Here is a 21,387-nt window from a genome sequence, read left to right as displayed (position 1 = left end):
AACGGCTTTTGTGAGATTGTCATACTCAAGTTCCATAACCCTCAAAATTATTCTCGTTGTCGTCATCGTCATCAACTTATTTACATATGCAAAATCTCACACGAATGCTGTACTTTCTGTTGTTCCTGCTTCAAAGTTTCCCTTGTGGAATTCTTGCTTTTGATGACTTTTTTTTTTTTTTTTTTAAAGGAGGCTGTGTGCGTGAGCATTTTTTAAGAACGTGTATCGAATATGTGAGATGCATTTTAACTGTATTGTGAGGTCTAATGAATTTTTTGAATGCATTTGGCATCTGACTTGCAGCTTTAGGACTTCTGTCAGGTTACAGCGAAGCCTCATAACAATACAGGCTTTAGACGCTCATAAATTTCATTTCCTTAAGTCAAGCTTAAAGCAACGTTTTCTTGGATGCTAGACCGCTGCCTCTCATATTTCCCAGGAATTTACTGAACTGCTGTACTTATATATACGCAGCAGTGGGGAGATAGGTATGTGTTTAATTTAAAAGAAGCTGATCGTTTTGTTTACAGGAATTACATTCTAGTCCTTCATCTCCGTTCCTCTCCACATTCCTTTCATTCAGAGGCTCAGACTGTTTACATGGTCCGCTTCCCTGGTGTTAGCTAAACCCTGGAAAGAAAGATGATTTCTCCAAAGAGGTCTGCTTGGGAAACTCCCCCCAGATGAATGGTCTGTGTGGAGAGCTGGTGAAAATTTAAAGCCTGAAACTGTCAGCATTAGCATGGGGTGTTTGGCAGCAGTCCTGAGACAAGGGCTGCTGCCCGTGCTCCGCATGCTTGCTTACTTCTTAAGGAGGCCAAGAATATGGTGTCCTTGGGCCTGGGACATGCTGTGACCACTTACGAGCTGTGTTAGTTCCTTGAATTTCTTTAAAATAAACAAAATCTTTTCGAACGCTTTCGCCTCTCGACTCTGACGTCTTGAGCAGGCAGCCCCACAGAGCTTTCTGTGGTTCCCTCTGTTTCCGTCAGTGCCAGCACTGTCCTGCTGTACGGCCCTCGACAAGAAGGCTTCAGGCCTGTTTACACCATACTTCAAGAGCTTTCCCTAGATTGTACGTATGTAAGTAAGGTATCCAACCTCATGTTCTTCCTTTGGGCCGCCATTGATTTTTCAATGCCCTCCCTGCATGCGTTAGCCTGGGCAGACAGCTGTATGTTACGCTGCTGTAAGGTGTCCATCCCTCGATGTTACATGTGGTCTTCACAGCTCCGTATGTGGTAGAAATTGGAGTACTCTTGTCAGCACTTCCCGTGTCACGTCAACAATCATGTTACTTTTTTCCCTTACAGTTTGCCTTCCTGAAAAGTCCTCAAATGCCTTGTGAATATTGTTCAGAACATGTCTATCATCTCCTGTTCCTTACAGAGACCTGAGGCTTTCTCCTCAGACGCAGTCATTCCTGAAATGAAATTACAGAGACAACAGAGTCATGGGTGAGCATTTCAAAGCGCCTTAGCTGCTGTCACTTTTTTGTGCTGGGTCTGGTTTGAGTACAGCCTACAAAGCATTAAAAGCACTGGCCCTCAAATCCAAAGCTGAGATAATGCCCTCACCTATTAAAAGGATAATCCAGCTCCTCTCTCTTCCTATTATTCTGATGTGGTTTTGATCAAATTGACGTGACCAGCACTTAGTGGGGCTTTACAGCTCTTGCCACAGTCTGACATGACATGAACTTGCAATTAAGAGCGCATGCTCTGCTGAAGCACAGAACAGGGCCAGCACTGAGAGGGGTTCCTAAACCGCTTCACAGTCTCTTCAGAGCGAAGTGCCAGAATAATGCTTTGTCCTGTGCGGGGCCAACTTGTCGGAGGGCAGCTTTGGATGGTTTGGGAGAGATTTATTTTGAAACTGGCATTAGACTGAGGTGCCCACTTACAGGTCTCGGCATGAGCGCTGGGTGTAGTCACTGGAGCCCAGAGACCGATGCTGCTCCCTAATGCGCGTACGCACCCGCTGCCTTGTGCGTGAAACGGCTGCTTCATCGACCAAATCTCTGCTGTCTGTACTTGGAATTAAGCATCAGGTACACTTATAGACACCTGTACGTGGACACCTATAGTCAGACGTCTTAAGCCAGATCCCCACCCTCATTACAAAGTGATCCCGATTTTGCAACATCCAGAAGTACCAGCGTTTTTTAAGGCAAGTCTATTCCAAATCGCCTCCCTTGAAAAATCATTTCAGTTCTGTGCAGTTGGTGGGTAACCCTGTCAGAAATCCAGTCCTCTTCCATTTTAATGGAAAACAGATTTTAAAAAGAAATTGTAATTATAATTTAAGTATTCTTACTTAATTATTTAATACCTTTAAAAGCATTCATAACTGTAGCCTCTGGACACTCAACAATGCCAGTTCAGCTCTAGCATTAACCCTAGAACTGGAGAATTTCCTGAGAGATGGAATACATTAATTTCTATCAGAATATTCAAGAGAGTACTGAACAGGTTGAAAAATCTTCCTCCTTCTTTATGAGAAATGAATCTGTGGTCAGGCAGTTTCCATGGCTGCATATGTAGATATATAGGAAATACATTTCCCTTCAGTTTTTTGCAATGCTGTATTTTACAGTTGTTTTTTGTATATTAACAACTAGGTAGGAGGGAGGAATACAGCAAGGTGTTGATTTGAGTGCCTTTCAAGTTGAAAAAGAATGAGAAAACAGTCTTAGTCCTCACCAATCGTTGGCTGGTTCTGACAACCCACATCTTTTAGGCGCCTGCCAGGTTCAGAAGCTCTGCGCAATCCTGCGGTTAACACACCTGGGTCACTCTCCGCTTTCCTCATCTTCCACAAAGTGGAGCTACAGCTGCACTGAGAGAAAGGAATGTGGAAAAAAGGTTGAAGCATGAGGAAATAATATTCTGCACTGAAAAAAAAGTTGAAGCTTGACAGCTGAAAGTGAAGGGGAGATAATTCATCAATCTAGCTTTGCAATGCTCTAGATCCAGAAATCATAGAGGCTTCTCATCTTAATCCATCTTGAGTGAGCAATGAAGTGCATGTACTGCTTGCACACGGCGTACCCTTTCTTTACCTTGGCACAAATCTTACCCCAGCATGGTAAGATGCGTTTCTGGTGGGAGACGATGGTTGGTGTTCAAAACAGGGGTTTCGTTTACAGGTCCAAACGGACAGTGGCGTGTACCACACCACTGAGTAGCGGTGACTGGTTTCTACTGTGATTCCCCACAAGATACTGCACAAGCAGCTTCGTGAAAGCTCTAAAAACTCTTCCGCGATGCTTTACGGCTGAGTGAGCGTCCAGATATTCTTGAGGTTTGAGCTGTGTCAGGACCAAAACTCTCATCGCTGCTGCAGCCCCATGTGGCACGTTGCCGACCCGAGGTCAACTAACTGGCATTCGGTTTCTGCCTGCAGAAGAAAGGTAATAATGCTTACCAGCTCGTTACTGAAATATTTTTTTAGCTATGATGGTCAAGGTTTCTACAGCACAATGAAAAAAACAAAGAGTTATTTAAGTTCCTGATTATGGAATTAATGGTATTGTTAATACATAACTCTGTTACATACTGCCTACAAAACTCTCTTCCTCAAATTCTCAAAGAGATAAAGATTCTTGTCTCCTAGTTACATACATGGAAACAGAGGTAGCAGAAACGTGAAGCAAATTACATAAGATTCCCTGAAATAAAGCCAGTCAGGAGTAAAACCTGATCACCACAACGTAGCATTCTGCCAGTCAGGCCAGCAATTAGTTAATTAGCCCCTAAGCAGACAAAAAGTTCAATTGACTAGGGTAGTAAGCCTGACAAAAAACAGCTGCTGCTGTGGTTGGGATCAGGGGAGGTTTGGGAAATGCAGCCCTGGACTGCAGAGCAGAAGACGCACGATACAGCACATCCAACCTTGGGGTACATAAAAAGGCAGTGTTTCACCCAATTTTTATTGACAGACTCATGCTCACTGGTGTGAAGGTGAGAAGCTTGGGGAGGTTAAGCCAACACTCTGGCTCAGCCGGCAGGTGAGAGATGGTGGTTGATGGAGTCATAGCACCAATGGGACTAATGCTGGACATCCCTGAAGTACAGGTACCCTGGGGCCTTGCTGTTACTTTTGCCGGTAAACCTCTGAGCTGACGCCCTCGTACACCTTTTACGCCAAGCAGGGAGGAAAGGAACGCAAACGGGGCTGGTGCCAAATCCAGATCTGCCCAAGCTGAAGTCCTCAGCTGCCCCTCGGCAGGACCTCCCTGGTTTCACCTTGCAGTTCTGGTGAAGGAGAAGACCTGACCTTACGTCTTTGCTACACGGACCGCACTTATTAAACGTGGGAAAGCTGCCTGCCTGTATCCACAAACTAAGCAAATATCTCACCGCTCCTTACTAACTCCCTGGTTTCTGTTATAACGCATAGGGCTAACGCGGACCGTATTCTCCAGACAGACCCCAGGAGCCACATGTTGGGAATCAGTTATTTCATGGTATTATCCAGATCAGTAATTTCCACAGTGTGAGGATTTTTTTTTCCTCCCCTGGTGAGTACCCTGTGGCTGTGTTATCAGGCACGTGTTGAATCGTTTTGCATTGCAAGGAAGAGACCACGTTGCTGCTAAAAAGACCAAACGCACTCCATGGATAACTGCTTTAGATAATTAACAGGATCAAATGTTTTCATATGTTCTACGTAGTTTAGATGAAAAGGATACAATTCTTGCAGGATTTTGAAAATGATCTAGCTCTGCCAACCCATGTCACAGTAAGTGGCTGTTCTACAATGTGGGAAATATATTGTTAATGAGGTGATCAGGAAACGGCATTAATCTTCTCTCCTTTTTTATTTTTTTTTTGTATTTTACTTAAGGAAAAGTACAGCAATCTTTAAGGATATGAAAATCCGGACAGCTTTTGAGGGAGATGATCTGGCTGATGATAATATGATAGTTTAGCAGATTGTGTCAATGGTAATTTCAGCTTTGCAACGTTATCTTGAAGGGGATCTTGAAGCCCTTTGCTGTGGCCTTGAAATTTAAATAGCTGCCATTTGCAGTTCAGTAATGCTCAGGTGCCCAAAAGGTGCAGCAGAAGTCTGTGCGCTGCAAACCACAGGAAAAGGCGAACGTGGCAACAAGGTGAGTGTAAATGAAGCAGAAAAGTGTGGTATATGCCGCGTGACGCACTCAGCAAGGAATGGTGCACCGCTGCTTGCGTGTGGAGGAGACCTACTCTTTTCGAGGTGCTGAGGAACACCGTGTGCCAGCACATGTTTGTATTTAACAGCTGCTACTCGAGGAACATGCTGTGTGATTGTGCGGGGACATGAAATATTCTGTTGTGAAGGAGCTCCTCATCTATCCTTGAACATATCAGGAGGGGGAGAGGATTTATGGAGCTGTCACCCAGGAGATAACGAATGCACACACATACCAAAGAAAGTGAAGACACTATAAAACCATTAGCCTGGCGAGTAGGAAAATGAAGGACTTGCCTGATAGTTAATGCTTTCAACTTGCTTATTCTTTCAATGCATTTTAAAACCTAGATTCCGGTGAAGTTTACTTCTATTTCACCTGTGTTGACATTCTATTTAATATTTGCTGTCTACTCTGTATCATGTAAACTCTGCCCTTTCGGATAACTGGAAGTAGATACGAGATAGCGGTGCGACCAAAAGTTTGTTCCCCATGAGATGCCTTCAAGAGAGAACATGAGTCAAACCGGCCTAAGTTGGTTCAAGAGCAGAGATAGTCCTCTTAGCATGTGATCAGAGGAGAAGCCTTTGTGCTGCCAACTTCAAACAAGGCTGGGAGGAGACCAGCTGAGGCTAATGTGCCGTTCATATTGATTGTTCAACTGCCTTGGTTATAGTGAAATGGGCTTGCATTATGGTGCTAGGCAGAGGAGCGTTCGCTCTCTCTTAGGGAAAGGGTGATCGGGGATTCGATGAAGGCACTCGAGATGATGAAAGTCGTGGTGGGAACTGATTTAGAATTTCTGGTGCCGGGGGAAAAAAAAAAAGCCTTCGGTGTCGCCCAGTCCATCATGTTTCTTCCCCATCAAAAGTGCTACTACACTTCTTTGAAGTGCTGGCATGACTCATCATTGCTAATAACGTATAGAATAAGATCATGAAAAAAGTATACTTTACACGGGACATGTACAGAAAGGTATCATATGCTGGGAAGCAATGAAACACTGCAGCATCTTTGTAATTTATACTCTGAAACAAGTATTAAGCGGTTGCAAAGGTTTTTGCAACTCAGTGTTTTCCCCTGAACCCGTGTTCTTATGAGATTGTTAGGCACCAGTTGTCTCAGAGTGGTTGAACAAACTAGAACGGAAAGGAAAGTTGGCGAAGCAGAAGCGGAGCAAGGGACGCATGAGAAGAACCAACAGGAGAACAGCTTGTGCTCAGCTGGATTAGGGAACAGAGTAAATACAAAATAAACAGTAGCAAACATGGGATCAAAAGTTTAGTTAGAAGAGATCTCGTGGCTCTATTGACATCTTGTGGTTCTAGTGACATAACAGTGACATAGGGAAAGACAGAACCAAGTAAGACCACGTGGGCTGGGTCTGCACAGCAAGAGACAAAGATTTAGTCCCCTGATCTGCAAGCAATTTCTTTTTCTTCCTGCATTTTTGCCAATTTATTCCCCTGTGTTATCTGTACTTTAAAAAATGTCAGCTGGAGAAGCTTGCTTGCTTTTCTTGCTTGCTGTTGTTGCATTACTAATTACTGCAGATTTAATTATGGTCACGGTGCTCAAACCTTTCAGGCAGCTATTTGTTTGTGTTAAATCCAAGGAGTGAGAGCATTAACCAATTCTCCTCATGACTGGGCTGGAGTGGGAGATGTTATTCTTTGTGTGGGGAAAAAGGCTCTTTTCGGAAGCATGGAGCAAAGCAGGAATGATAACCAGAATCTTCTCAGGTTTTTATTCTGGAGACTTGCAAGGCTCAAACACAAGGCAGCATGTGGCCTAGGTAGGACTCATCTTCCCTCTGGTACAAATGTGCAGCTGGATACTTTCTCTCTCCTATAGTAGAAGTCTGTAGCTAGGATACATATTTATTCATTTGCCCCACATTTATTTTTCTGTTCATTTATATAATCTCCATAAATGTCTTATGTTTCCCTCAAGACTGGCTTTTTTTAGATTTACTTTTCACAACTGCTTCCTGCCAAGGACTCTCTCAATTCCTTTTAATACCCTGTGTTTGAGCTACAAAGACTTACCTGATTCAGCTGCTGTGGAGAGCTTTTTACTCTATACCAGGTCATATGACGGCTTTTAACAGAGTAGTATTTTCCAGTTTTCCAGTAGGTATTTTTCAAGGCTTAGACTGATTTTTGAAAAGCATTTTGAGACATTTGCAGGGACGGTGCTCTGTCCCAGTGGCAGTAGTCACCATAATGGAGAAGTGCCCTCGCCGAAGTCAGGAAGCACCCTGGCATCTGTACACAGTGCTGCGCTAGGACACGTAGACATATGCTGTGGATGTGTGAAGTATGCCTACAACTAAACATATTCCAAATAACATATACGAAGTCTAAATATATATATGAAGATAGTAATTTGAACATCCTTTGTGTACTCCCACTTCATCATAAGCTTTCATTACATTCTTAGAGACTACTGAGAAGAAAAATCTATTTTTCTATCAGCAATTCCTGTATGGAAAAGAGGTTCTGCCTTCATTTTCCTTAATGGCTTGACCAGCTCTCCTACCTTCTCTTATTATTTGAAATCATTTTTACAGACATTTTTGTATTACAGTTCACAAATCTCTCCAGAATATTTGGGTGATCAATAACATTTGAGCTGAAGTGCCTGTCTGGGTTCTCAATACATGGAATTAGAGACGGCCTTGTAATTTAGATGTGTTCCAGCTGAAACAATTTTACACCATAGCTAAATTTTGTCAACTGATTCATGTTTCCTAGATCATTAATAAATATTCATTTGTGACAATGAACCTCTTAGCACCTCTCCCTTAATCTTATACTATGTTGAAATTTGATGATTTAATCTTAATTTAATCCATAAAAAGGTCTCTATCAGCCACTCTGCATAATTTCCTTGATAGCCTTCCATCAGGGCTTTTGTGTATTAATCAGTGTCAGATCACGGTGTATGGTTGCAGAGGAGTAAGTGAAACTCTAAGATGTTTGTTGAAGCAAGGAGTTAAAGCCAATTAAACAACTTAGCCACTTATTATCAACTTTGAAGAGTTGGCTTAGAAATTCTTAACTGAGTTAAACAATAGAGGCAACCTTGTATTCGAAAAAAAAGAATATATATGAAAGCCATTTTGACTCTATGAATGTCACAGAAACTGTCTCAAAAAATTGGTTTAATAATATTGCCAGTTTCATGAAGAAAAATGCCGTCTTGAGCGGGATGCAAGTTACTGAGCCTCAGAGTCTGTCTTTCACCAGAACGAGTGGATGATAACATTTCTGACTAAGTGTGAAATAATTGACTTCAGCGTTGCATTCCAGGTTCCAACCTGTCAGGCTTTCAATCGGGATTTAGAGCCAGAGATCCTCCTCCTCCTTGTGATGAATGGTCCAAGGGAGAAGACAAATATAGCCTAAGCCCAATCTGGAACTCTTCAATGACAGATCCACGTCAGGGGTTTCGAACAACCTCTTGGTGCCGGTGGGCACTGCTGCTTCTTAGGAAAGAGTAATGAGATCTTCCAGGCTAAGGTACATGTATGTGAATACAATAAATATGAGGAGAGAACTGTCCCTGGGCTCTGGGAGAATGTGAGCAAAATTTGGGAGGTTTGTGCAGGATCATGGGATAATCTTGATTAGTAGAGCGGAGAATATTTTGCCACTTTTGTGCATTGGCCTTTTGTTCATGTGAAAAACTGATGTTGGCTCTATTTGGTGTATAACATCAGTGCATCACCTACCTAGTGCTTCCCTTGTTGTAAGTAATAAGAGAGTGTACAAAGATAGGAAATGGTTGACAGAAATTAAATGTGAGCTGCCAAACTGATGAGACTGGTTCTGTCAGAAGATGAAACTCTTTTGTTTTGATTTGGGTTTTTTTGGTCTAAATGGCTGTTCAAAATCTCAGTATGTTATTGTGCACTGCATGCCTGGAATAAAAAGACTATACTACCTGCCCCCTCCACCTTCACCCCAAAGGCCTGGAAGAACTGTCTTGACTTCCTCAACATATTTGGCCTCTTCATAAACTCCGTTAAGGATGTCTAGATCATTCCTTAGTTTGTAGAACTTTCTTTTTTATGTTGAATACAGCATAATCTTGAAATAAATCTCTTTGTATAGCTGTTGTGTGTGAAAATTTTGCTGCTGGTGTCAGTCAGAAAGTACCACACAGAGTTACTTTCTTCACTGTATTAGTTTGTTGTATACTTTTGAAACTACTTTTTTTTTTGTGCAATATTAAAAGTATTCTCTATGAATATAAGAAGATTTACTGCATATAGGGTAAATGTAACTAAGACTGACTAAAAGTTCTTGTGGTATGTATCGAAAACCCCTTTTCCATACTTTAATGCCTGTATGAACAACAGTGTCTAAATTGACACTGAAAATAGAGGCTGGACATGAATTTGGTAGATATATGTTCTGGAAAGCAGGTCAGTATGTGTATAAGAAACTGAACTGGCAGCCTGGAGTGAAAATGCTAATGCATAAATAAATAAGGGAACTGACTGTTAGAGTAATCAGAAAATATAATGTTCTAATTCTTGCTTTGCATAACTAACAGGCAATTAACTTTCATTGACTCATGATGTGAAAAGTGATCGAGAGACGTAGGTCCTTTGCTTTGGTAACAGTCTGTCAGTTGGGAAGAATGTTTTTCTTGACAGTTGATTAGGGGTTAAATGAGCTGAATAAAATTGGTAATTTTTGCTGCTCTCCCACTTAGTATAACAGCTATTATATGAAGCATTTTTATTTACATTAGTTGTAATGACTGGCTTTAACTGATTAGCCCTGTTGGAAGAACTGGTTTTGATTGACAAAGATGTCATTTTGGTATTCTCAAGATCTGCAAAAGTGGGTGGTGCATATAGAACCTGGATCAAAGTATTTTTATTTATTGACTTTGATTGATAGATTTGGGTCTGCTTTTAAGCAAACTGCTTCTCTTAGGAGCTTGTACGTGCTTGGTCTGATCGTGTAACAGCTTAGATGGTGAAGAAGGGCGCAGCACCTCCATAATGTGGTACCTGCCTTTATCTATGGGGGGACTACGTTGCACCACAGGAGTGTGCCCTCAGCTCCTGCAGAGATGACGGCCTGCTCTTGTGCGCTGAGAGTGGCATCAGTCCATTTGGTGCTCATCGACTTTAGATGATGGAAAAAAAATAGCTGGGAGAAAAGCGGGCACTTTCTGAGGAGTGGCAGTAGGGAAAAGGGTTGAGCCTGAAAATATTTACAATGAGTCTAACTCGTAGTAAGGCCTCGTGTAACAACAACAGCTGTGGTTAAACTGGTGCATATCAGTAATTACTACAGTGTGGTTCCTGAAAGTAATGGGCATATTTATCTTAAGACTGGGGAAAAAGCATGGGTAGCCGGAATTGCTATTGAAAATGGTAACATAAACCAAACATGGCTACAGGTCTGTGGTGGTGGTCGTGGTCGTGGTGGTGGTGGTGTTTTTGAGCTGTTTCTCTTCACAGGCTCAGGAACATAAATTGTTTCATAGCACAATGTTTTTCAATCTTTTTTTCATTTTGTGAATTCACTTCCTCCCACACTTTCTCCCTCCCCCCAGTTTAAGCTCTTATTTAATGATCTTCAGTCTACGAGAGGCTTGATTTTATTTCCAGCTTAGAAATAGCTCTTGAATGTCAGTTAAATCGAAAACTTCAACCCCGGCTCTAACACAATTGGCTTGAAGAGTACTGATGCGTAGGTAACTACTTGGAGTTTTTGTCATGGTATAGAAACTAGTCCACGTTTTGCTAGAGAATGATGTTTTTGGAGGCAAATAATCAGGCTCTTGGGAAAACAAGGTCCTAGTTCTTCATCTGCAATAGAGGTGGACAATTCATCTACTGGAGCGCTGCTGGCTGTGACTATCTTACAGCGGACCACACTGATGAAAGCGGCTTTTCACAGCCCCTCGAAAAGTGCTGTGCTATTACACTCGCGATACTTCAAAGTTTATGATTGCACTGAAGTCCTAGAGTGAAATGTCTTTTCAAAATTTTAGATCAAAGGAGCAACGCTAGAACATCAACAGGAAATAAAACATTTTTATTGAATATCTGTGTAATATGTATGTTATTTTAACGACAATTGGAAAACTCTACTGTGGGAAGTCACTACACAAAGTGAAACAAAATAGAAACCACCTCATCAAAAATGAAGGTAAAATACGGCTAAAGTTGTCAGCTCGCGGGCCACGAGCGATATGGCAGGATAAAACACCCCAAACATTTCTACAAGATACAGAGAAAACCCACACAGAGAAACACTCAAGCAGGCAGTAAATATACACAAAGGCAACTAGGATCTTTCTACAGCATCAGATTCTAATACTTCACACAGCTTTGTCAGAAAGGTACATGTGGCTTCTTTGAGGATGAAAATGTCATCTTGGTCACATGGCAGGTTCAGTCTCTGAGAATCATCGTACCTTACAAACCAGTTCTACGGTGACGTTCAGTCTGGCAGTGTAGGAAGAGAAAGCATTAAGAATACCTTAACACAACGAGTCAGTCTTGGCAGTTTGAACCTGCAGCTATCCTGAATGAACAACTGAGAGTTGGAGACCATGAAGCTCTTATGCTGGAAAGCTGACTGGCTACTTCTCTTTGGTGGGGTTTGGTCCTTAAGGTTAAGATTTTAAAGTATTCCAGCTTGATGCTTTGCATGTATGCGCCTGTTTCTATCAGAAAATGTCTCACTTGTGTTTTTTCCGTGTTTCGTGTAAAAAAGAAAGAAAATGGGTCTTGCTATTCTCACTTTTGGAGGTGGGGAGAGATCCAGGCTTTCATCCGCCTCCCACTCCCACTTCTTTTTCCTGCTTCTTTTACCCCCAATGTACTGAAAACGTCGGTGCTTGGCCATCGCTGCACTGCCCGCTCAGGCTGTCACACCTCTCCCAGAAGCTGAGCCTCGAGGGAGGCTGTGAAATTTAGTTTTCAGTACACAGGTCTCTGATTACATTCATCTTTGTTCTTTCTTTTCAGTAATTTCTTTTGGCTGCGGCCGATAAGAACATTAATGGTTAGCCTCTCGTGCCTCCCTCCAAAAGGTACAGCATTTCCACATTTCTGGGGTAGTCTGCATTGCTGAAAATAATGAACTCTTCAAAGCATTACAAATATATTCACAGCTTGGCAAGATAAGCGAGGGGCCTCAAAGGACGGTACGTGAGATCGAAGTGATGCCCTAAATGACTTGATGAGATGGTACAAGCGGAGATGACATGCTGGCTAGCCGTAAGATGACTATCTACAGTAAAGCGGCGGGGGGCGAGGGCGAGGGAGGTTGGAAATGTAGAGTATTGCACAGGGCTTGACAAAATGCTGCGTGGTCAACCCATTCGATATAGCATCCTTGTCCCCTGCATAGCTCTCCAGTTCTAAATTGGTCCATAATAACTAGAACTGCTTGTGCTACGCATTCCTTCGGCAGTGCAGTAGAAGGGAATGGCAGTATTATTACAATATCACTACGGAATAAATTGATTGCTATCCACTGAGAAAACTACATTTCTAAGCACACACGGCAGTCACAGTGATACACAGAGCAGTCTTTCAAGACTCTTATGGAATGACTAATAGCTTCATAATAGTGCCATTTACTACATAATAACATTGAAAACATTTAAAAACTCCTCCTGAAACGAGCATCTAGTATACAGAAGAGGTTGCTTCAGTTTTCTAGAACTTGTTCTTTGTTTTCACTTTTTTTAAAGGACAAATTAAAACTTAAGTATAAATAGTATATAAAAGGTCACTAGCTGTTCTCTTTTGGCTTACTTTGAAGTGCATTTAGAACTATGGCTAAATTTTGTCATCTTCTGATGGGATTACAATACTGTCTGTTTACCATGAAACTATTTTGTATAATAAACTCACACGGCTGTGTCTAAAAAATATTCTGCATTCCTTCTAATCTGAGTTAGTATAATAAAATATTTTGTTACAAAGTCTAATGTGCAAACTCATTATAATGTGAAATCGTGGATGGAATTCACAGTATGCAAATTTTGTATAAAGGTGATAACGGAGAGCTACTCTTGTTTTCATGGCAGCATTGCGCTACTGCTGCGTCTCCCCCCTCCCTTCCCCCCTCCCTGCACAACCTCTGCAATGGTCTTATTTTGTATGTTAGATGAAATCGTTGCCTCCTATGGAACTGCTTCCTCAACTTTCAATCTAAAGCCATTTCAGTCTGTTATGTGTTTGCTTTGGAATATATACAAAAAAATCATATCCTGGCTACGTCTCCTTGAGGTCAGCCATGGAGCTGCTCAGATCATGCTAAGTTGCCTGTGAAAGAAGTCTACCCAATCGGATTTGCCCCTCCAAGATTCACTGTGGACGCGTAGCGTGTTATTAGGATGGTCCAGTTGAAAGCTCAGATTTAAGTTGTCCTTTAAGATGTCAGTGTAACACTACTAGTGCCTTACAAGTTGGAATTTTTTTTCTGGAATGCAGACGATACAATAGTTACCCTATAATATATTATCAGCTCTCCTATATCTCAGTCAATTTACATAATTTAAAATAGAACATCTTATTAAAAACATCTAGATATACACAGATTAGGAAACGCTTACAACATACAAATACACAAACTAGAAATAAATTCTCAGCATACTGGTGTATATATACAACTGTGTGATACAATAAATAATTTCTGTCATGCTCTATCTACACATCATATTGCTTAAAAGAAGAGTAGATCTGGGGGGGCAGTGGTGAAATGAAGCGCCTTTAGAGGGCTCTCTACATTTAAATCTGTGCAAATTAAAATGGGAATTTAAAAGTACAACTGATCTGTGTCAGGAACACATGGCTGGAAATGAAAGGACCCATATTACTGAGGTATTTACAGATACTGGCTAAAGAGCACTATGTGGGCAAATGCAGAAAGGCTTCTTCTTCTTCTTCATCTTCCTCTCCTTTTTCTTCTTCATAATTTAATTTAATTTAATTTACTTCTTGACTGCCAGCATGGCATCTACCTCCTCCTCGGGCTGTAAGGTGTGCCACTGTGCAATGGGCCGCCGGGGGTTGGCCAACATGTCTGACCAATGCCGCAGCTCCGCTCCGGTGCTGTTGTAGCCCACAAAGACTTTCCCGATGGCATCGTTCTTGCCAATCTTGTCATAGTCCAAAACAGTCACAACTATTTGCACTTTCTACAACGAGACAGAGAAAGACCAGTGAGTGTGACAGTAAGGGGAAGGTAGGCAGGGATGAATCTTGGGACAGACAACGACAATGGAGACTCCATGGAGGGTGTAAGTGTGTGACAGCCACAGCAGGTTCCTGCAGCGAGAAGCAAATTCAAACTTTTGTCTTTGCTTCTTGTGAGCCTTCCAAATAATATGAAGTTCATATCCTCCCTGTTAGCTTGAAACTTGCCCCCTTGCATCAAAGAGATCATCATATGGGAATCAATTTTTTCCTTTAACAGACTAACCACCTATGGATTTTTTTTTTTTTTTTTGCTGTTATTGAAGACTTAGACTGCTAGAAGGTTGTAGGGCTAAAAGTGAGGTCTTAAAGTAAGCTAAGGCAAAAGTAGTGTAATTTAACACATCGTTATTGTTTAAGTAAATAAGTAACAATTAGGTAAAATTCAGAAACAGCTCTACCCCAAGTTAACCTTTGCAGTGTTGTACTCTATTCTGTTAACTGCTTTTCTGCTTCTAAAGAACTCCTACCCATCTATCCACGTACTAATCAGTTATTTTCAGGTAAATTTAGAAGACAGCCCTTATGGTTACCATATACATACACACACACGTACTCACCTGTGTGTGTGTGAGTGTGCACATCTGTAAGTATGTGTGTATACTGTGTATATTCTTTATATTTATAAAGGAGTCTATAAAGCAGGCTACACACTCAGGGGAGTTGGAAAGAAGCATAAACCCCACTGTCTCAGCGCTCTGACACACCAGCGCTGCCTGTGACTGAGCCGGTGTTGGAGTGCCACTTCTGCTGCAGGAACGGTGACCTCTGGCAAACAGGGTTAAACTATTCCCACAAAATCTGCGCGAGCCCATCTGTCACAGCTCATAGACAATTTTCCATTCACTTAGACTGGGGCACACTGGGAGGTGATGTTCAAGCCAAGCATTTGCGTATGCACTTACGTGCACATTCCTCTCCATTAGGTCATTAATATTTGTTGAAAGAGCACAAACAGCTATTCCTTCAGTGGAGTGGTGTTCTTCCCCAACAGCACCTAAGATGTTAACAGCCTTGGGCTGTTTTTACTAAACTGTAAATGCTTCTCCTTTATTTTTAAAGATGAACATACTCTTCTTTTCCTGATTTTTTTCTATCCCATGGTAAATACACACAGCTTCTTATTCTAGTGTTTCCTGAATTGGAGGAAGAAATGCCGTGAAACACATTTCTTCCAGAAAAATATTTTATTCTCAAGCATCAGGTTTTTAGATTTAAGGTTTTATATATAGGTGCAATCTGGAGTTCTTACCAGAATGGTTAATTTCAGTGCTTGTAATAGGATTATCTTTTAAAAGTAACCGACTCTTTTAAGCGTATCTGCAAGACCAGGCTCATGAGGTCTATTTTATAGAGTCCATTCCCTTACAAGATTGTACAATTCACTGAGCCAGAGAAAGAGATGATTCCAACAGGCACTAAAGTATTTATATAGTAGCTGATGACAAAAATGTACATCAAACTCAAGACTCTGTCTCCCTAGAGCACTCATGATAAAAGGCAATATCCTGAAGCAAGTATTTCTAGATGCCAAAATGATGTTTCAGTGTTGCTGTTTGCAATATACTCACTTTTAATGTTGATGGTACCTCCCCAAATGAACATTTATGTTTTAGATGCACGGTACAATCAGAGATATAAAAAGTAAGCATGAGACTATTATTTTATGGTACCAAAAAAAGTTGCCTGCTGTACCTAGAAGCTTGGGGGCTAGTTACGATTGGATTTTTTTTTTTTTTTTGTGTTAATCATAAGACAACAGTAAGCACTGTAAACAAAAGATCCTTCTCCTTGCTCTATAAAGATGCAAAACCAGCTAGCTCAGATGAACAACTCTAAGATGATTTTCACCTTATGGTCTCTGGCTTAAACCTACAGATAAAGGTGAGCATCTCTTTGCCTTCGTACCATACTTTAAAGGAACAGCTGCACTGCAAAACCCAACAGGTGCCAGTAGAAAGCACCACCTCTGCTAATAAACATTTGGATTAGCAGTTTCTTTTGTGTGATTAGGCATTCTTTGGACTGAAAGGGCCTGGAGATGGTGCTACCTACCTACGGAGGTGGTCTGTCTTGAAAGAGGCAAAATGTGCTTGATCTGTCTGTAGCAACAGAATTTGACTTCACAGTGGTGTTCTCCCATTACCCTTAAAGACATCACTTTCTTTCCTTAAGAGCCAGAATCCATAGTCGCTATTAAATTGTTGAAAATGTTGATATTTGGCCCATTTTAAATTACAGAGGTATACTGCATTTGAGCTGCTTTTCCTCCATGAGCTCTCTTGCTTTCCCGCTCCAACAATCAAGAAACTTGTATAATCATTATTTTTTGACTGCTTAGTGACTTTTACATGAATTACCTAAAAGTCACAGTGTTTCTTACCATATTAAGTCTAAATAACATTTAAAATGTGTTTTTCGAATTATGAAATCACTTCAGTAACCATAAGGAAATAACTTCTAAATATAGTCTTTTATAACTAACTCCAAAATACGTTAGCATACGACCAAAGTCCATAATTACAGATTTTAAATTGAGGCTATATACTGAAGTAAATAGCTATAAAGTCATTCTAATAAAGTTATAAAAAAAAAAAAAGAAAAAATTTAAACAGCTAAACCACGATACTTTTTAAAGGGCCTATATCCACCTTATAAAACTGACTTCAGATTAGAAGGCAAAATGGCCAAGTACGTACAGAATGCACCTAACCATGCCAAAGCTCAGATCTGGTAATTTGAAGGTGCCCACTGCAGTTCCCAAGTCCTGTCTCTGTTTGGAAATCAAGACATACATTGCCTAAATTGCCAGAGAGGCTCGATTTGATTCATCTTTTTTTGCCTCTGGGTCTTTGATGCTTGTTATGAGATCTTTCACAAGCAGACAGAGCTGCTTTCATTAAAATCAATGGGAATTAGGCCTCACTGGATTTCTCACTTTTTGATTCCTAGAGTCCATAGACACCTGTACATGCCATGGGGCATGAAGAAACTCTAAACGGGCTAGTCATGCAGCCAAGTCACTACTCCTACTGCCTCACCTTGTCTAGTTTTATTATCTTTGTCAGTACCAAGTCAATAAAAACCAAGCACACAGCTTTAGTTGAAACGTAGGCCCTGGCTCCTGGGCTTCTCTCCAGTACAGTTGCTATCAAAATCCAAGATACAGAGTCTCAAACCCCATACCATGCTCTCGTCTAATTAAGAGGGGGCTCTCAATTTTGCCCAGGCCGTTTACACCCATTTAAACTTTTAAACTACAAGTAGCATGGCACCTAACTCATACCTAGACCTCTCTTACAAGCCACAAAAGGATGTATTCCAGACTATTTTAATTATGGTCATTCAAAGTGGGAGGCCCCTGAAAGCACACTTTCCACACACAGCTCCCTCCAGAAAGGATATTCGCTTGCTTAACACCTCCATGGTCACAGGGTTCCACGAGTGGTCATGCAGTTATTTTCTCTTCTGAGGACATTTAAATCAATACATCCTCCCTGCCAATGAATGCTCTAACAAGCGAGCAAAATAATGAAATAGTTTAAGTTTAATGGTTAAGGCTTTAAAAACACGGAGGAGGCCTGTACCAACTGATCTTTATGTGGTTTACACTACCTACATCAGACCAGAGACCAAAGTCTCTCCCTTTCCAAGTAAACCACCCAAATACGAGGTGATCTTATGCTCCGTGGCCAACCATATACTCATTATTTATGCAGAAATGAATGTTGCACTCCCGACACAAGCCATAGGCACAGGCGACAAGAGTACTTGCTTATGGCATTGAAGATACCGGTTTAAATTCACGTAGGAAGGAGAGTGAATTGGATGAAGGTTTCCCACATGCCTCCCGCGCCTCTCTCTTGGGAGAAAAGGCTAATTAACATCAGAGGTTAAATCTCACTCACGTGAGTGAGAGACGATTTGCCTCCCAGTAGCCCAAAGGTCTGAGTCCTACTGAGTCTCTACTGAGTCCTACTGAGTCCCTGAAAAAAATGACAAAATGCCTTGTCCTGGTATTTCCCACCGCTAATGTAGGTGACTTCCAGCTCACTGTGATGACTTCTGAGGCCCCTCATTTTAGGCACTGAACTCTCCAGGAGTAGCACCTGGGCAACTGCTGGAGCTCCCCTGAGGTGCCAAGAGAAGAGGTACTGCATTACTGACCCCTGAGACTCTCAAATGACTTCTTCCGAGGGATGTAGGAATCACTGAAAGAGTTTTCATGGTGTGTGGTGAATAACTGAAAAAAAGTTCTGATTAAATTATGTGTTTTATTCAAGAGGGATGCTGCAGTGCTTTCAACAAACATAAAATAAATGCATAGGAAACACATTTAACAGATGATGCCAATTTATTATTTCAAATAATTTCAGGAAAATTGCTATATATGCCTTTTCTTTTATCCCTATACTTTTTTGCTGGCACATTTCTTTTCTATCTCCCCGTGGATTTTTTTTTTTCAAGAATCCATTGCTGTTAACAGAAAATGTCAGTTATCCATTTCTCACTGATGAATCAAAGCTTCATAAGTACTGTGCATTTTTTCATTTCCCTCTTGAAGCAGTCACACTCATCTAATGTAGCACAGGGCTGGCACCTAGGTGCTAATGAAGGCATGCACACGTGATAATTAACAAGATTCCTGTTAAATATTTATAAGGGCTGAGAAATGGAATGCAGAGGGAAGACAAAACACTGTTTGACATTACCTGAATTTGCTCGAATGGTACTTCAAAGCTGAAAGACTCGTTGTAGTAGGGATTCAGAGTGTTCTTTTTAATTGTAGTCTTTTTCTTCTTCAGCCTCTTACCGTTCTGCATCAGATGGATCTTCACATAGGGATCTAAGTAATCAAGAGAAGAGATAGAGCTAAGAAGGGTAGTTCAGACTCAATGCAAAAAAAAAGAAAAGAAAACCACAAGAAAAACCTTCAGCAACAAACAGTGTGTATTTAAACAAAGTCCTAATTTCCACTACAGAAAAACTCCTGAACGATTGCGAATTGTTCCTCATGGAAAAATGTACAAAACATTTATTGCATTACCTCCTTAACATCGCGAAGGAGGGGTAAATTCCCACCTAACTTTGTTCCGTAGCATCATTAACCATCCTGGAAATGATTTTACTTTAACATTATTTATTTACTGCAAACATTTCTTAGCAATGGGGCTGTGGGGTGGTTTTCCCGAGAGCCGTGAGCGCTGCTGAAAGCACGCATGGTGGGCGCAGGGCTTGGGTGGCAACAGCCCGGCCACTCTTCCCATCGCTCCCTGGGCAGGAGCTGCACCGTGGTTTTCCCATCCGCTGACCTCCCCAGTGGGCTGTGACTGACACAGCGCAGTGTCCGTGGGTCTGACACAGGGACAGATTGCATGGCAGGAAGGGACTTTTTGCCCCTTAAATACCAGTTCGCTATCCTAGTGCTACCTGCAGCCAGAGTAAGGTGCAGGCCACGGTATCGGTATAAATTATGAATTGTTTTTGCTACTCTCTATTGAATTCCCATTGTTATTTTGTACAACCCCTGGTGGCTAAGTAGCAGAACTGATTTGGTACCTAGTCGGGTGTTCCTCACGCAAGCAAAACTCTCTTGGACATTACTGCTGTGAAGTGGTATCTCAGGGGGTTATACTTTCAACAGAATTTTTGCCTGCTTAAAAGAATAGCACTGTCAGTCCTTAATCTGTTACAAAAGCCGTGTTCCCATCTAGAGAACGAATGAGCAGTTCTTCTTCCATGGTGGTGTTAATTAGCAGTACTTTCACTGAGCTTAGTTATTTTTCTGTTTAGGCCAACCATGAAGCACCATTTGAAGCACTGCAAGATCATCCTTTTCAACAACATTTATGGTACTGTCACCAAAATTTCGGTAGGTATCTCTCTTGGCTTTAGGCAGCTGAACTGTGATGTGGATTGAGGCAAACCTTCCCTCTAGTGAGCTGGTAGGAGCTATGCAAGGCACCAGCCAGCTACAAGTCATCTGTGGCATAAATTAAGAGAGCCTGAACGCTAACTATCAAAGGAAAGGGCTTCTCCTGTCCCTCCTGAGAAAAGGATGGGGCTACAGAAGAAGAATGACAAATGAACGCTGAAATTAAATATTATCACTATGAGCAAAATATGCTTTATGACTCCGCAATGAAATTCACGTTCAGAATGTCTGAGAAGAGTAATTGCATTCTGCTACAGTCAAAATATGCCTTACTGTGGAAGACTTGGGAGTTCAGGACAGTTAAGTTACTGGAGTGACTGGATCACGGTCTACAGTACCTCTGAAGGGAACATAATTTTGGTACTGGACTCTGCAAGCCAGCAGAGAAGGGTATAATGAGATCCAATGGCTGTGAGAAACAACTAGACAAATTCTAACTTAAAAATAGGCACGGACTTTAGTAGTAAGACTGAAAGACCTGGAATGGCTTCTCAGTGTTTGAGGTGAACTATCTGTTACAGAGGGTTAAGATTCCTCCTCCCTCAAAAGACCCGTGTTCAAATAGAAATTAAATCTGGGTAGGTTTATGCTTCAGGCTAGACAGCAGATTGCAAGGGTTGCTTTTGGCTGCACAATGCATGAATTAAGGAGTATCATGTGAAGAGCAGAAATGCTAGCAAAAAGCCCACAGAGTTCTATTTCTTTCTGAATACTGAGTTCACCATCACTGCATACAGGATTTGAAGGTGGAAAACAGGTAAATCTGGACTCCTTCAACGTTAGTGATGCTTAAGACACGCTCGCATACCTTATTACTTTTGCTGAGGTTCTATGCTGAATGCACAATTGTTTTGGCATGCAAAATGACGTTTTAGGTATAGTTAATACATACTATGAAAGTTCAGTACTGAAAGAGCCAGTGGTAGAGTGTTAAGATATAGAAATGAGGTAAGATGCTGTAAAAATAAAATTTGAGTAACTAGAGTGAGCTGGGAGGCTAAACAGTGGAGTAATACATTATTATTAAGGGGA

The 21,387-nt window shown here is 41.4% G+C and overlaps 1 protein-coding gene across 2 annotated transcripts in view; it reads right to left on the bottom strand.

Moving 5' to 3' along the window:
* Nucleotides 1-14,155: 14,155 nt before the first annotated feature.
* Nucleotides 14,156-21,387, bottom strand: part of SYT1 (synaptotagmin 1) — a gene marked incomplete at both ends in the record, with an annotated part of 129,910 nt that continues 122,678 nt past the window's right edge. For both annotated transcript variants that reach the window (XM_082492281.1, XM_082492282.1), the window contains 2 exons: nucleotides 14,156-14,362; nucleotides 19,133-19,266. In XM_082492281.1, coding sequence (XP_082348407.1) covers nucleotides 14,156-14,362; nucleotides 19,133-19,266 — 341 coding nt within the window. The remainder of the gene's footprint in view (nucleotides 14,363-19,132; nucleotides 19,267-21,387) is intronic.

Source organism: Vanellus vanellus, assembly GCF_965231255.1.
Source record: "Vanellus vanellus genome assembly, chromosome: 1".
NCBI lineage: Eukaryota > Metazoa > Chordata > Aves > Charadriiformes > Charadriidae > Vanellus > Vanellus vanellus.
Note: the sequence above shows the minus strand (reverse complement) of the source record. Positions and strands in the feature narration are given on the sequence as shown.